Below are 14,445 nucleotides of genomic sequence, written 5' to 3'. Positions count from 1 at the left end.
AAGCTAAGTTGAGAGCTAGATTCTCCCTAGAAACTGACATCACACCCAGCCAAAGCAAAGCAGAAGTGCCAGTCCCTGCATTTGTTCACATGCAGACCTTGCCCTTTTTGCTTCTCTCATTCCTCTCTTTACCACCACCCTTGCCTCTCCCACTGCCAACACCGAGACTCTATGCCTCAGTGCAAACACCGGCACTGCAGTGATGCTGTTTAAGGTATCAAGTGCCTGCCTGGCACACCATCATGCCATGGGGGGCTGTAGAATATCCCTCCTGAAGACACAAGTTCTGTGTGCCTTTGGCTCTGCTGGTTCACATCTCCTACTGGCTCAAGGAACATTGCTGTTCAATCTCCCAGGCTGCCTTCATGCACCTCCCATCTCAGTTCTGCTTGTGAATGGTTAATTGCTCTTTCTAGGTGGCTGGCTTTATTCTTGTTCAAAATCATGTTGCTCCTCTTTATTATTTGCTCGCTGTCTTCTGTTATCACATCATACAATTATGAAAGAAAAGCTTGCACAGTTTATAATTGTCTGCATGGATTTTGTGCCACGTGTACTTGGATTTCACAGTATTCACAAAACTTTTGTTCTTCCAGTTTTAGCTTGCTGTGCTCTCACTGTCTTCTTAGCTGCAGCAGAGCTGTAAGAAAATACTCTTATTTCCCTAATGTTTAAACGTCTACCTTTCTTCTTTAAACTTTCTCTTTCCCCTGGTTATCATAATCTTACTTGGTTAGTACTGGTTTTGTTCCGTTTTCATATTCCTCTTTGCTTTGTCTCTTTCTATCCCCCCCCCCATTTCCTTCCCCCTCCTGCTCCTTTTTGTTGGTGTCTCACTGCATTATAAGCACACGGGAGAACTTTTCTGAATTTGGGTTTATTCTAATGCATTGAGTACATGTCAAACACTAGAAAGAACAATGAAAACAAAGATCAGCACAGCCAATCACAAACAAACAATCACACCCTAGGCCAACCCCAACCTCTCTCACCACCAAAGGAACACAAGTGAACAACACAAGCACGCTGACACCAAACTCTACATACATTAAGCATAATAGAAACACCGCTACCCGAACCCACCCCCATCCATCTCCCCTCCCTCCACCCCCTTTCTTTTTTTCCTTTTTTTTTTTCTTCTCCCCCTAATACCTCAACAAATGAAACGGATTTGTAAAAATGTTACATGGGGGGTAAAAAATACGAGGCATTACACTTACACTGTAAAACAAGAAAACCCTTAGTAAAATATTTTTTTAAAAAAAACCTGAAAGTGATTACAACAACAGTGCCTGCCCTGCTCCCCACTCCCACTCCCACAGCAAGCCTAATAGCTGAGTGGATGCCTGAACTGGAATCCCCCACATACAAACTCAAAACTTAGACTCTATACTTCATTGGCTCTGTCATTAGTACTCAGATGAGGCCAATCAAATTTAGTGCATGGCCGGTTGAGGTATCACACTAATGGTTACATCAGCAGATACGATAATATGATTTTGGGGCCATTTATGATGATGCCACGTTTTCTGGACAGCTGAAGTATTAGCCGGGGGCCAATGTTAGTGGCAAATTGGCAGCAGTTTCAGAGATAGATTCAAACTGCCCTGGTATTTTCCAGGGTCTGGTTTTGCAGCTCTCAAGATAACCACTTGTTGGGAACTGAGAACACAGATGTTGGCTTTCTGCCTAGGCAAGGCTTTCCAACCCAACAAGCTGTGCATGTTGTGCCATGCGCCATCACTTCTTCCCCAAAATGGGTCCAGTTCTGAAAGGGCAGCTTGGCATCCAGATGGACAACAGCTAACTGCCACCCAACAAGGGCTGGGAACCTTCTGGGCCAAATTAACCCAATCAGCTGTTGCATTGCTCACAAAAATGTATATTCCTGCTTTCAGCAAAGTCGGTAGAAGATCAGCAGGGAAGCCATTGCAAGAAAAAGTAGCTTTGAAGCCACTTTGACAGCAAAAAGTGATTGTTTATGATTTGCTCCTTCGTTTTCTTTCTTAAAGGCATCTAATAACATGTATGTTAATATTTCTTTGTCTATAGGAAGCGGGTCACTACAAAGAACAGCAGGGACCCCATTTGACAAAGGCAGGTTTAATCCTCAAAAGCACTTATACCTCTGGCCAAAACATTTAGAGCTCATTTGCATAAACAATTACAGGAGCATATCTACAAGGTATGTGTACCAAATACACAAATCCTGTTCCTTTAAAAGGGGCTGGGGGATGAGCTGTCTAACTTGCTAAAGCTGCTGTAGGTAATCGTGAGGTGCAGAAATAATGAGAATGTGCATTGCAAAATCACATTTTGGAGCATCTCTTCTGCCATGAGCATACTGGGTAGCCTTAGACAAGCCAGACTCCTTTAGGCTTAACTCCTTATCTGCAAATTATAGGAATGATAAAATGCAGGTCAAAATTGATGATTACAGTAGAGTAACTAAGTACTAGTGATCTTGATTCTTGATCTTGCTGTGAATTCTCCGCCTAACCAAAATGTAGAAAACTTGTATTATTGTTATTTACTGGATATATACACTACCTTCTCCCAAGGAGCCCAGGGAGGCAAACACATCAATACTTATGCAATTAAAAGTTCTAACAGTTTAAAGCAACTTTCTAAAAAGCAATTATTTGCTCTCAAACTAACAATTTCAGGGTTGCCAGGGACACAACTTTCAGCCAGCCAATGCCTGGGTAAACAGGAACGTCTTTGAATTTCTTCTAAATGTTAATAGCGAGGCAGATTGACGAACCACACTCTCGAGGGAGGGCATTCCGCAAATGAGTGACTGCTTCTGAGAAGCCAATGGCATAGGTCACCACCATTTGGGACAACCACCAACATGGCCTCCCCAACTGATCCTAAAGCTTGGAAGATGGTTGATACTGGGGAAGGCCGTGTAAGAGGCAGTGTAAGCTGCTCCCATCACTCGTGGGTCACAACAACAGTTCTGGTCAGATTCACCCAGTCTATTGTTATTTCATGGAGTGTACATTAACATTTTTTGAGAGTAAAATATTTTTATTAATTTCCACCAAAAAACCCCAAAATCATTGCATTAAAAAAACCCCATAAAATAAAACATTTATAACAGCTGCATACAGAATCAATATTAAATCCACATTATGGGACTTTCCCTCTACTCCTTCCCTTGGTTCCTTTGTATTATCTACATTCATGCATGTCAATAAAATCATTATCTCTAATTGCCTCCAAAGTTAAACATTGACTATCACAAGTGTTTTTTAAAGACTATGGAAGAATGATTTAAAAATTATGGCCTGTACCTTACTTAAAGAGAACTATATGGTATTTAACACCGGTTAAACTGGCGAAAATGTATAAAACAAGTGAAAATAAGTGTTGGAAATGTAAAGAAGTAGAAGGTATGTTTTATCATATGTGGTGGCAATGTAAGGTTATTTTTTAAAAAAGGGAAATGATATATAACGAATTGAAAAAAATGTTGAAAATAACCTTTGTTAAAAAACCAGAAGCTTTCTTATTAGGTATTACAGGAATGGATCTACCTAAAGAATACAATAATTGGTTTGTGTATGCAACAACGGCCGCTCGGATATTGCTAGCCCAACACTGGAAAGAAGAAGTCGTCCCCTCGCAAGAAAAGGGCAAAGTTGACAGCTATGAACTTGTATGACAAGCAGACCAGTGGCAACAAACTATCTGCATACAGTAGCCCACCCAGCAGTGGCGACGCTGCATGCTCCGCTACTGGGGGCGGAGAGCAGGAGGAGGTGTGGCTAGCGCTCCCAGGGGGCGTGACGTGCATCCTGAGGGCGTAGCGCGTGTTCTGGGGTGGGATACACCGCCTGTGGGGGCATGGTGCCCGGCACGTGCAGGGGTGCATGGTGCGTGTCCAGGGGGACGTCGCAATGTCACCCTGCCTGAATAGTGGTGCCAGGGGTGGTCCACTCCCTCCGCACCCCAGTTCCTCTGCCAGTGCTGCCCAGGAGGAGCTTGCCAAACCTATTTCAAACCAGTTTTTGCAGCCTTCCTGCACAAGCCACACAACACATGGCTGCTGGGTCACAATTTGTTCAGGCTTGCCATTAATGCAGGCATCTGCTACACTGCACTGAACCTATGCCCACAAAGCTAAAGGCAAAACCAGCCCCAAGTGCAAAGAGGGTTGCTTTGGGACTGCAGAGTTACCGTATTTTTTGCTTTATAAGACTCACTTTTTCCCTCCTAAAAAGTAAGGGGAAATGTGTGTGCGTCTTATGGAGCAAATGCAGGCTGCGCAGCTATCCCAGAAGCCAGAACAGCAAGAGGGATTGCTGTTTTCACTGCGCAGCGATCCCTCTTGCTGTTCTGGCTTCTGAGATTCAGAATATTTTTCTTCTTGTTTTCCTCCTCCAAAAACTAGGTGCGTCTTGTGGTCTGGTGCGTCTTATGGAGCGAAAAATACGGTAACTACAGAGCCAGGCCAGAGACTGTGGTTTCCTAGGAGAGCCTACTGGTCACCCTGCCATTACCTGTCTGCTGTCATGAGCAGAAAGCAACAATGCTCTCTTCTGGCCCACTGCAGCAGATGGCAGGGCAGCAGCACCCATATCTGGCAACCATTACCCAGAGAGGAATGCACTTGGGTTTGGTCAGCGGTGTTGCTGGGGTGCAAGACAGAAGCCCCACCATCCTTGGGCTCCCTCAGACAGCAATGCAACTGCCGCACAGAGCGGGTGGACTGCTGCAATCAGAGTGAAGGTCCAGCGAACTGGTCACCCACCAGCTTTAACTGCCCAGGGTCTCTGGACCCTCACCTGAGCTCAGAGCCACCCTCCACAATGAGGATGGCTGGCACAAGTGTCTGGAGCTTCGCACCAACGACAGCAGCACACCTGGTCCATAAAGAGATAGAAAAAGAAGATACTGAGACTGCTACTCTTGTCACTGTATTGTCAACTGGTTGGGGTGGGGGGAGGGATATTGACAAGGCAGATGTTGAGAAAGAGAAAGAATGATGGATCGATTCCCTGTTTCTAATCCCTCCCAAAAGCTTTTTCTATAAACTGTTGGCTGTGCTTGACAACCTATAGAAATATTGCTGGGGGTGGGGTCAGAAAAAGGGATCTGTTTGTTCCCTTGGCTACTGTCTGGTAAGAAGCAAGGGGGGGTGAGGAGAGGAGGAGAGAGGGGGAGGGAATGGGTGCCCCTTTCTTTGCTTTGGGGAAACTCATTTACTCCTTTCCCTTTCGCCCTTACCAGGCAGCAGAGAGAGAACAAACTGATTCACTTTTCTTTCTTTCTTTTTCACAAAACAGGATAAAGAAAGAGGCACCATCAGCTCTATTTCTGCCACTTGTGAAGGTGGGGCAAAAATACTATGGGAAGTCAAAAGAAGAAGAATCTGATTACTGAAATTTCTTTTTTTTAAAAATAATACTTTTTTATTGATTTTCCAATTTTATCAACACAACAACACTAAATAATACATACAACAACAGACACACACAAAAAACATAAATCCTACTTTCTTAACCTCCTTTTCGTAAACCTCTTTTCTCGGACTTCCCCATACCTTCCCCTTTTTGCATCCTAGTTTCACAATTTTTCAGCAACTCTTTTAGCCAATTAAAGTTTAAACTTATTCTCCTATTCAATATCACATTAAATCAAAAAGAATAAATATAGCTGTAATTATACATCTTCCTTTCCCTTCACACTTTAACACTCCTCAATTTTATAGCGATTTTTAAGATATACTTTAAACTTCTTCCAATCTTCCTCCACAGTTTCTTTCTCCTGGTCGCGGATTCTGCCGGTCATTTCTGCCAGTCCCATAAAGTCGATCACTTTCGCCTGCCATTCTTCCAGCGTGGGTAGCTCTTGTGTCTTCCAATACTTTGCTAGTAGAATCCTTGCTGCCGTTGTGGCGTACATAAAAAAGATCTTGATGATTACTGAAATTTCTTGGGGGCAGTCCACGAACAACTGGATTGAAGAGGCCTCAATATGGCGGAATACCATGGGAAACAGGTCTGAGTACCTGGCCTTAAAATATGTTAGTCCAAAGGAAGAGATGAGCACTCTCTAAATATTTAATGCACAACCCCCCCCTTCCCAGTCCTTTCTATGGTTTGGTTTCTCCATAACAACTGGCTCCTTGACACTGCAGAGTTAGCTGCCTTAGGGATCCACAACATGCGAGCAGAACAGACAGAGCCTGGGTTTCAGAGATCTCATCCAGACAGCTCATGCAGAGAGAAATCTATCATAGAAATGTGTTTATCAGTCTGGAAAAGATGATGGATTGTGTCGGCTCCGCTGGGAGCTCTTCTTAAAGGGGTGGGGGGTGGGGAAGGCTTCAGATGATTTAAGCTTTGCATTCTGATTTTCACAACTACATTTTTCAGGGGCAATGCTTTCCAAAATTTTGTGTTGAGAAAACTCTTTCCACAACAGCTCATCCGCCGAGGAAGGGGAAGGCCAGAAGCACTCGCTTCTGTACCATGGAGTTTGGGTGGGGAGCAAAATGACAAGTGTGGAAGAAATGCCCCATTAACCACTTGCTAGCCTTGGTGGAGAGGAAGATTGCAGGGAGAAAAGATAACACGTAACCGTCGCAGGGGTTGGGGAAGAGCCAAGATGTTCTAGCATTAACTGGGAAACTCTTTGCAACTAAGCATGTATTGGGTGCCATTCCCTCACCATTTAGTAATCATATGAGACACATCTGGTTGCTTTTTCAACAGGGAAAGAAAATTTATTTGATCCCTCCATCCTTGCTGGAGATATTTCCAGTCCATGGCACGGTCCACTCTGTCCTGTCTCCACACTAATCAGTTATTTGTAATAAAAATCTGCACCAAAGTACACAGGCAAGGTTATCCTGCCTAAGCCACAAGGGTCCTTAGAAACACAGACATCCTCTTATTGTCAGAGACCCCTGGCTGGGAAGGAGTAGGAAGTTTGGGTACCACATCTCTATAGCTCAGTGGGCAGAGCATGAAGCTCTTAATTTCAGGGCTGTGAGTTTGAGCCCCCCACTGGGCAAAAGATTCCTGCATTGCAGGGGGTTAACTAGATGGCCCTTGTTGTCTCTTCCAACCCTATAATTCTATCTTATTGAAGGACACTTCTGTCTAAATGCACAGCTTCCCTCTGGTCTCATCATCTCCCTTCCCCCTGCTCTGGAGTTAGGGGGTTGCTACCTTCTTCCCTTTTTCTCTCCACTTCCTTTCCCTCGGCCCTCTCCTTCCCCTGCTCCCTCCCACCATCCCTGCCTCCTTAATCTTCCTTCTCAACATTGCTCCTTGCTCTCCAGGCTGCCTTGCCTGCTTCCTCTTATGCTACATAGTCTTCTTTCACTTCCACCCCACTTTGCCACCTCCTCCTCCTCCCCAATGGGGCCTATTCCTAAAGCTCCCAAAATACACAATTTTAGATATAATGGATATGGCATTAAAAAAATCCTGAGAAGGTCTGAAATCCAAAGAACGTGTATCCAGGGGCAGTGGCGTAGAGTGGGGGGGTGCAGGGGGGGCCGGCCGCACCGGGCGCAACATCTGGGGGTTAGGGAAATCCATGGGTTAGGGGGCGCAAATCTATGGGTTGGGGGCGCAAATTACTTGCCTTGCCCCGGGTGCTGATAACCCACGCTACGCCACTGTCCAGGGGTGCAGGCCCAAACGGGGGGGGGGGGGGGATATGGGCCACTTGGCCCAGGCCTCCGATTCCAAAGGGGGCCTTGCCAAGAGCACTATTATATATCTATATTTTCCATTTTGTCTTTATATGCAGATACTGTTCAAGCCCTGAAATAAAATTATTTGTCAGCATAGCTTTTGTGAAAATTATTTATATACTTACTTATTTATAAGACTTCAGTTATCCCCAGGGTAAAAAAAGGGGGGCACGTTATTTTCCTGGCCCGGGCCTCTGCCTGGCTCTGCAAGGCCCTGCAGGGGTGTAGCTAGCTGCTCCGGCACCCAGAGAGGCGGTGGGGGGGCAAACCACCCCAGTGGGGGGGGGGCCTTCCAGGGGGTGCTGTGGTGATCTGCTGCGGGGGCGCCACGGTGAGCTGCCCACGGAGTCCGCCTGGCAGACGCAAGCCCCATGCTGCCATTTTGGGCAGCATGGGGCGCCGAGTCACCGTGTCACTCCCAGGAGAGACGTGTGGCTCAGGCGCACTGCAGGTCAGGCCCCGTGGTAAGTGCCACCCCCTGCAGTATGCCATTTTGTTATCTCCTCGAGGATGACACTAGGGGTGGGCTACAACCCCCCCCCCCTTCCTATGCCTCTGGGTGTATCAGGTCATTGTATCGGAATTCACAAATATCTAATGGCTTGAGCATTCCTGAGCACTAGTCTCCACCTGTTAGGAGCACACCCCAAAGAGGGGGGAAAAGGTTGTAAGAGAAGAAAGATGGAATGCAGTGCACAGTTACTTCAGAGCAAGTCCCACCGGACTCCTCAGGACTTGCTTCCAAGAAGCAATGCACAGAGGGAAGAAGGAAGTGGGTGAGGCACAAGAAACACAAAGTTAAAAAGGTAACAGAAGGAAAGAAGTGTGCAACCAGTGAGAAAAATTATGAGGGGAAGGAGGTATGAAGAGAAAAACCTAGAAGCAGAGGGAAGGTGAACATAAAGTTCTTCACTTGGGAATAAGTCCCACTCTAACTCAGTAGGCCCTACTTCCAAGGAAAGGGAGCAGCGGCGCTGTGGTCTAAACCACTGAGCCTCTTGGGCTTGCTGATCAGAAGGTCAGCAGTTCAAATCCTCACAACGGGGTGAGCTCCTGTTGCTCTGTCTCAGCTCCTGCCAACCTAGCAGTTCGAAAGCACACCAGCGGGAGTAGATAAATAGGTACCGCTGTGGCAGGAAGGTAAATGGCGTTTCTATGCGTGCCACACCCCATAGTCAAGTTTGACTGGACTTAACTGTCCAGGGGTCCTTTACCATTACTTTACTTCCAAGGAAATATGAACGGGGTTGAGAGGAGCATAAAATTCAGAGGGAATAAATTCAGAGGGACAAGAGGAGAGCAGACACGCAGGCTCCATGCCAGAAATGGGGCGTTCTACCACCTGTGTGTGAGACTTGCACGCTAGCTGTCACACATTCCTGCTTCCGTCCCTCGTGGATATTCATTGGTATTCCATGATTTGCCATCCACACCGGTGGGCTGTCCCTGACAGAATGTCTGCTGTGCTCTGCTGCTTTTGTTGTCTTGCCCCTCCTTTGCGCAGGAGGACAGGAAATACTTTCACAAGGACCCCTTTCTCTCTAATCGTGCTGGAAGTGAGCAAGAGCAAATGTTGCCAGCTGGAAAGATCCATCTATAGAAACTTGGCAAATTTTGCAGGCAGCGGTGCCTTTACTTTTTCTTTCTTTGTTGCATTTTACTCTCCTGGATAGCTTTTGTTTGTTTGCTTGCTTGCTTCTTTAAAAGAATAAATCTGTGTTTTGAGGAGTGGGGAAGGGGGCAGAGGGAGGAGAGAGAAAGAAGAAAACTCGCAGCCCCAAACAAACCCACACAGATGCCAAAAAGAACAGCTTGCTTGCACACTTGGTTTTTGCAAAGCAGCCATTGTGGGTGTGGAGCTAGTTAAGCAAAAAAACATGGAGGGGTCGATTTCCTTGAGTTTGGCATGAGAAGAATGGGGAAGGGTGCAAATTGAAGATACGATTTTGAAAAAGAAAAATCCTGAAAACTTAAGACTAGAAGCCATCTGACAGTATGACTTTGTGATGGTAGTCTCTCTTTGTTACAGTAGATAAATAAGTTTCTAAGGCTGTACAGTACATAAACCAGCCTTTTAAAACATTTAACACAGAAGTCTTGTATGAGTGAAATCTTGCAGAAGACCCCTGTTGTTGTTGTTTTTTTAAAAAAGCCTGATAAATGCACCTCCATGACAGTCTCCAAGGTATGTTGAGGGAGAGACAAGGGGAAAGTGTGGGAAATTAGGGGAGGGGAGAAAGGGGCGGATTTGCCCTGCCAGACCTTAAATTGTATTATGAATCAGCAGCTTTTTGCTGGTTGAAAGAATGGCTACTTCTAGAAAACTCTGATGTTTTGGATTTAGAAGGTTATGACAATCTTTTTGGATGGCATGCATACCTGTGGTACGACAAGGCAAAAGTTCATAAAGGTTTTAAAAATCATATTGTCAGAAAAGCACTATATAATGTCTGGATTAGATATAAAGATTTGTTGGAAAGTAAAACTCCAAGGTGGTTGTCGCCAATGGAGGCAAAAGCTATTAAAAAACTAAACATGGAGGTTAACTGGCCGAGATATTGGGAAATTCTGGAACAAGAAGGAGATAGACTGAAATTGCAAAGTTTTGAGAAGTTAAAAGGGAAAGTGAGAGATTGGCTGCATTATTATCAGATAATGGAAGTTTTTAAACTAGACAGGAAAGTTGGCTTCCAGGTGGAAAAATCAAAACTAGAAATTGAATTGCTAGAACCTAGTACTAAGAACTTGTCAAAAATGTATAACTTGTTGTTGAAATGGAATACACAAGATGAAATGGTTAAATCTGCAATGATTAAATGGGCGCAGGATATTGGTCATGACATAATGTTTGCTGACTGGGAAAAGTTATGGACCACCGGGATGAAATTTACGGCATGTAGTGCCTTGAGAGAAAATATTATGAAAATGATTTATAGGTGGTACATAACCCCAGTCAAGCTTGCAAAAATTTATCATTCGCCCGAGAACAAATGTTGGAAGTGTAAAGAAAGGGAGGGAACATTCTTCCACCTTTGGTGGACGTGCCCAAGGATTAAGGCTTTCTGGGAACTGATCTATAATGAACTGAAAAAAGTACTTAGGTACACTTTCCCTAAGAAACCAGAGGCCTTTCTCCTGGGCATAGTCGGCCAATTGGTTGTAAAGAAGGATAGAACCTTTTTTATGTATGCCACAACAGCAGCAAGAATTCTTATAGCAAAGTACTGGAAGACACCAGATTTACCCACCGTGGAAGAGTGGCAGATGAAAGTGATGGACTACATGGGCTTGGCAGAGATGACGAGCAGAATTCGAGACCAGGGAACAGCAACGGCGGAAGAAGATTGGAAAAAATTTAAAGACTATTTAAAGAAATATTCTAAAATCAGTGAATGCTAGATTGATGTTGAATGAGAAAAATAGGGGTTAATAGCGATAATGGTTAAGTGGAAGAATCTGAACAATTTGTATAATCAATTTGAAAAAAAGGGAGGGATTTGCTAATTAACTATTTTGACATGAGAATGCAGAAAGGGGAGGTACGAGGAAGTCGGGAGAGTAAGGACCATGAAATTAAGAGCATGAAACTATACGTGTTGTGTGTTTTCTTTGTTGTCTTGTCTCTTTTGTTGTGGATGGAAAACTAAATAAAAATCATTTTGAAAAAAAAAAAAGGAAATTAGGGGAGGGGGTCCTTTGGGACAAGGGGCACAATTTCTGCAAAGTGCAGTGCACACAAGTTGCAAAGCAGTGAATCATTCCTTCCAATGGCAAAAAGGCTTTGCAAGAGTGAGGTGGGATCCCATTGTGACCAAAAATAGCCCTACGCAGCATAATGGTGGCGAGAGAAGAAGAGGAGTTTGGATTTGATATCCTGCTTTATCATTCCCCTTCAGGAGTTTCAAAGCGGTTAACATTCTCCTTTCCCTTCCTCCCCCACAACAAACACTCTGTGAGGCGAGTGGGGCTGAGAGACTTCAGAGAAGTGTGACTGGCCCAAGGTCACCCAGCAGCTGGATGTGGAGGAGCGGAGACGCGAACCCGGTTCACCAGATTACGAGGCTACCGCTCTTAACCACTACACCACACTGGCTCTCCAGAGAAATCTAGGACACATCCTAGGGCACAGAAATGTGTTTTCAGGTCTCTGTCTGAGTGTTCCCCCCCCCCACACACACACTCCCAAGTGCCTTCCCCCTGAAAACTCCCACTATCCTTGAGCACTGGCAAGGACTGATGGGAGTTGGAGCCCAACTATATCTGGGAGGGTTACAGGTTTGCCATCTCCTGCTTTAGCAGACGGGAGACAAAGTGAGGAAATGGAACAGCAGGCAGGAGAATCTATTCCACTGCAGTGAAGCCTTAATGCTGAATGCTTGGTCCAAACGACTGCTCACTCAGGCCTCCCGCCCCCTTAGCAAATGAACCAAAGCTAACATAGCCTATATGCTGAATGTGCTGGAGGAACTCTAGAATTAAGGAACTGGCCATTCAGATGGAATTCTCCCGCTATCCTTAGCGCTCACCAACATCAGGCATGTGATCTGGCACACAGCTAGGGCAGCTTAGACTTGAAGGGCCTCCAGCTTGACATGCCCTTCTACCCCTTGCCCACTGTGCTTGCCCTCTCCCCCCTCCAGATGCTGCCACATACCCCGACTTCGCCGCCTGCTCCGTGATGGATCTGTGTAGAAGGTGAGCTGGGGATCGTTGTCTGCCTCTGTCCCAGAATCCCCTTCAGGGTTCAGAAACGCAGAGCCAGCTACACGGAAAAGAGAGAAAGGAAATCAGCTGCTCACTGTAGCCAGAAGAACCCTCTTGTGCCCCATTCCCCAGACCATACAACATCACAATACAGACTTCTTCCTTTTCTCATCATAGGTTGCAAAGGCTCCTGCTGAAATTAAAGACTGCACTTCACTGAATTCTGCTTAAGAGGATTCTTTCATGTGGTCCATGACACAGTGCCCTGTGTTTCGATTTCCACCATGTTCATTTGTGTTGTTGTTTTTAAAGCAAGGCTGCAAATCATAACACTGGGAGGATAGGTGCCTCAATCTCTCCCTCTCTCTCCCTCCCCCCCCTCTCTCTCTCTCTCTCTCTCTGTGTGTGTGTGTGTGTGTGAAGAAAAAGGGGACAGAATCCCCATAGACTTTCTATATAGGGTTAAAAAGGTAAAGGTAAAGGGACACCTGACCATTAGGTCCAGACATGGATAACTCTAGGGTTGCGGCGCTCATCTCGCTTTATTGGCCAAGGGAGCTGGTGTACAGCTTCCGGGTCATGTGGCCAGCATGACTAAGCCGCTTCTGGCAAACCAGAGCAGCACACGGAAACACCGTTTACCTTCCCACTGGAGTGGTACCTATTTATCTACTTGCACTTTGACGTGCTTTCTAACCGCTAGGTTGGCAGGAGCAGGGACCGAGCAACAGGAGCTCACCCTGTCATGGGGATTCGAACCACCGACCTTCTGATTGGCAAGCCCTAGGCTCTGTGGTTTAACCCACAGTGCCACCCGCATCCCTGTATATATAGGGTTAGGGAACCTTTTTCAGCCCAGTTCTTTGTGAGGAACCTTGTAGGGTTTGCCTCATGTCAGCAGCAGGCAGAGTCCCAAAGCAAAAGCGGTCAGAACAATGGCTTTCGCACAATGGGCTACAGCCCAGCAACACAGACGTTTCTAGGCATGCCGTTCCATTTCCAGCAATGGAAATGCGGTGACCCTAGCAGTTCCTTCCAACTCTACAATTCTATGACCTCCAAGCAAGCAAGGGGCATAAGCGCACAACACATCCCGGCAGGGAAAAGTGCTTCAGGACGGGGTAGAGCAGGGCTGGTCAGGCTGGGTGTGGGAACCTTAGGAGGCCAGACAAAAAGTCCTGGAGGGGCACATTTGGTCCCTGAGCCTTAGGTGCCCCACCTCCACTCTACCTCTTTTCTTAGCTGTGGGCAGGATTCCTGCATTGCTGGGGGTTGGACTAGATGACCCTAGGGGATCCCTTCCAGAGGTCTATGATTCTCTGCGGGTGAAAAGTAGCTTGGGAACAATGTTTCCCACTTGGAAAATGACTAGATGGAAGGGGAAAGGGGTAATTTCTTTTTGTCTTCTCTCTCACACACATACACATACAGAGCACGGTGCTCTCTCTAACGAGCCCTTGGAAAGCTCCCCATGAAGAGCTGTGGTCCTCTGCTTACCTGATTTAAGCCTCTTCCAGATATACTATGCTGCCTTTTTAATTGTTATTTGTACTTCTATTATTTTTATTGCGCTGCTTTCTTTGACTCACTTCAATAGGGATAATAACAGCAACAGCAGCAGCAGCAACTTATGGCCCTCAAGTTGAAAAAGGTTCCCTACCCCTGATGTAAAGGAATATGTAGAGACCTGATCCTGTCTCCACATGGGGCGGGCGGGAGGAAGCACTAACAGCCAGTAATGAGATGTGCTTAAAAGAAGAAGAGGCAGAGATGTAGATACATCCCAGATATTATGACAAGCTCTTTCTATTTGCCTACCATAATTAGGGGCAGAATCTAATAAGTTGGCACAGCACTGTCAGTGCTATTATTAACTAGTGAAATGGCCGTCATTAGAAGAAGGAGAGAGAGAGAGAGAGAGAGAGAGAGAGAGAGAGAGAGAGAGAGAGAGAAACTGGGTCTGTGTATTTCAGGCATTCTTTTGTGACCAAACTCCGTAACCACCTGAGGGAACCAGTCAATGA

At 45.8% G+C, this 14,445-nt stretch overlaps 1 protein-coding gene and 1 long non-coding RNA gene across 3 annotated transcripts in view; both read right to left on the bottom strand.

Moving 5' to 3' along the window:
* The window catches only part of LOC310846893, a 417,489-nt gene that overhangs the window by 104,839 nt on the left and 298,205 nt on the right, over positions 1 to 14,445 (bottom strand). The gene's annotated exons all lie outside the window — the stretch shown is intronic.
* Positions 1 to 14,445, bottom strand: part of ASTN1 (astrotactin 1) — a 210,753-nt gene that overhangs the window by 104,839 nt on the left and 91,469 nt on the right. For both annotated transcript variants that reach the window (XM_083743756.1, XM_083743757.1), the window contains exon 5: positions 12,372 to 12,479. In XM_083743756.1, the coding sequence (XP_083599882.1) occupies positions 12,372 to 12,479 (108 nt within the window). The remainder of the gene's footprint in view (positions 1 to 12,371; positions 12,480 to 14,445) is intronic.

The sequence above is a fragment of the Podarcis gaigeae genome (genome assembly GCF_964106915.1).
Source record: "Podarcis gaigeae genome assembly, chromosome: 6".
Lineage (NCBI taxonomy): Eukaryota > Metazoa > Chordata > Lepidosauria > Squamata > Lacertidae > Podarcis > Podarcis gaigeae.
The sequence above is the reverse complement of the archived record's forward strand: the minus strand, read 5'-3'. Positions and strand labels throughout refer to the sequence as shown.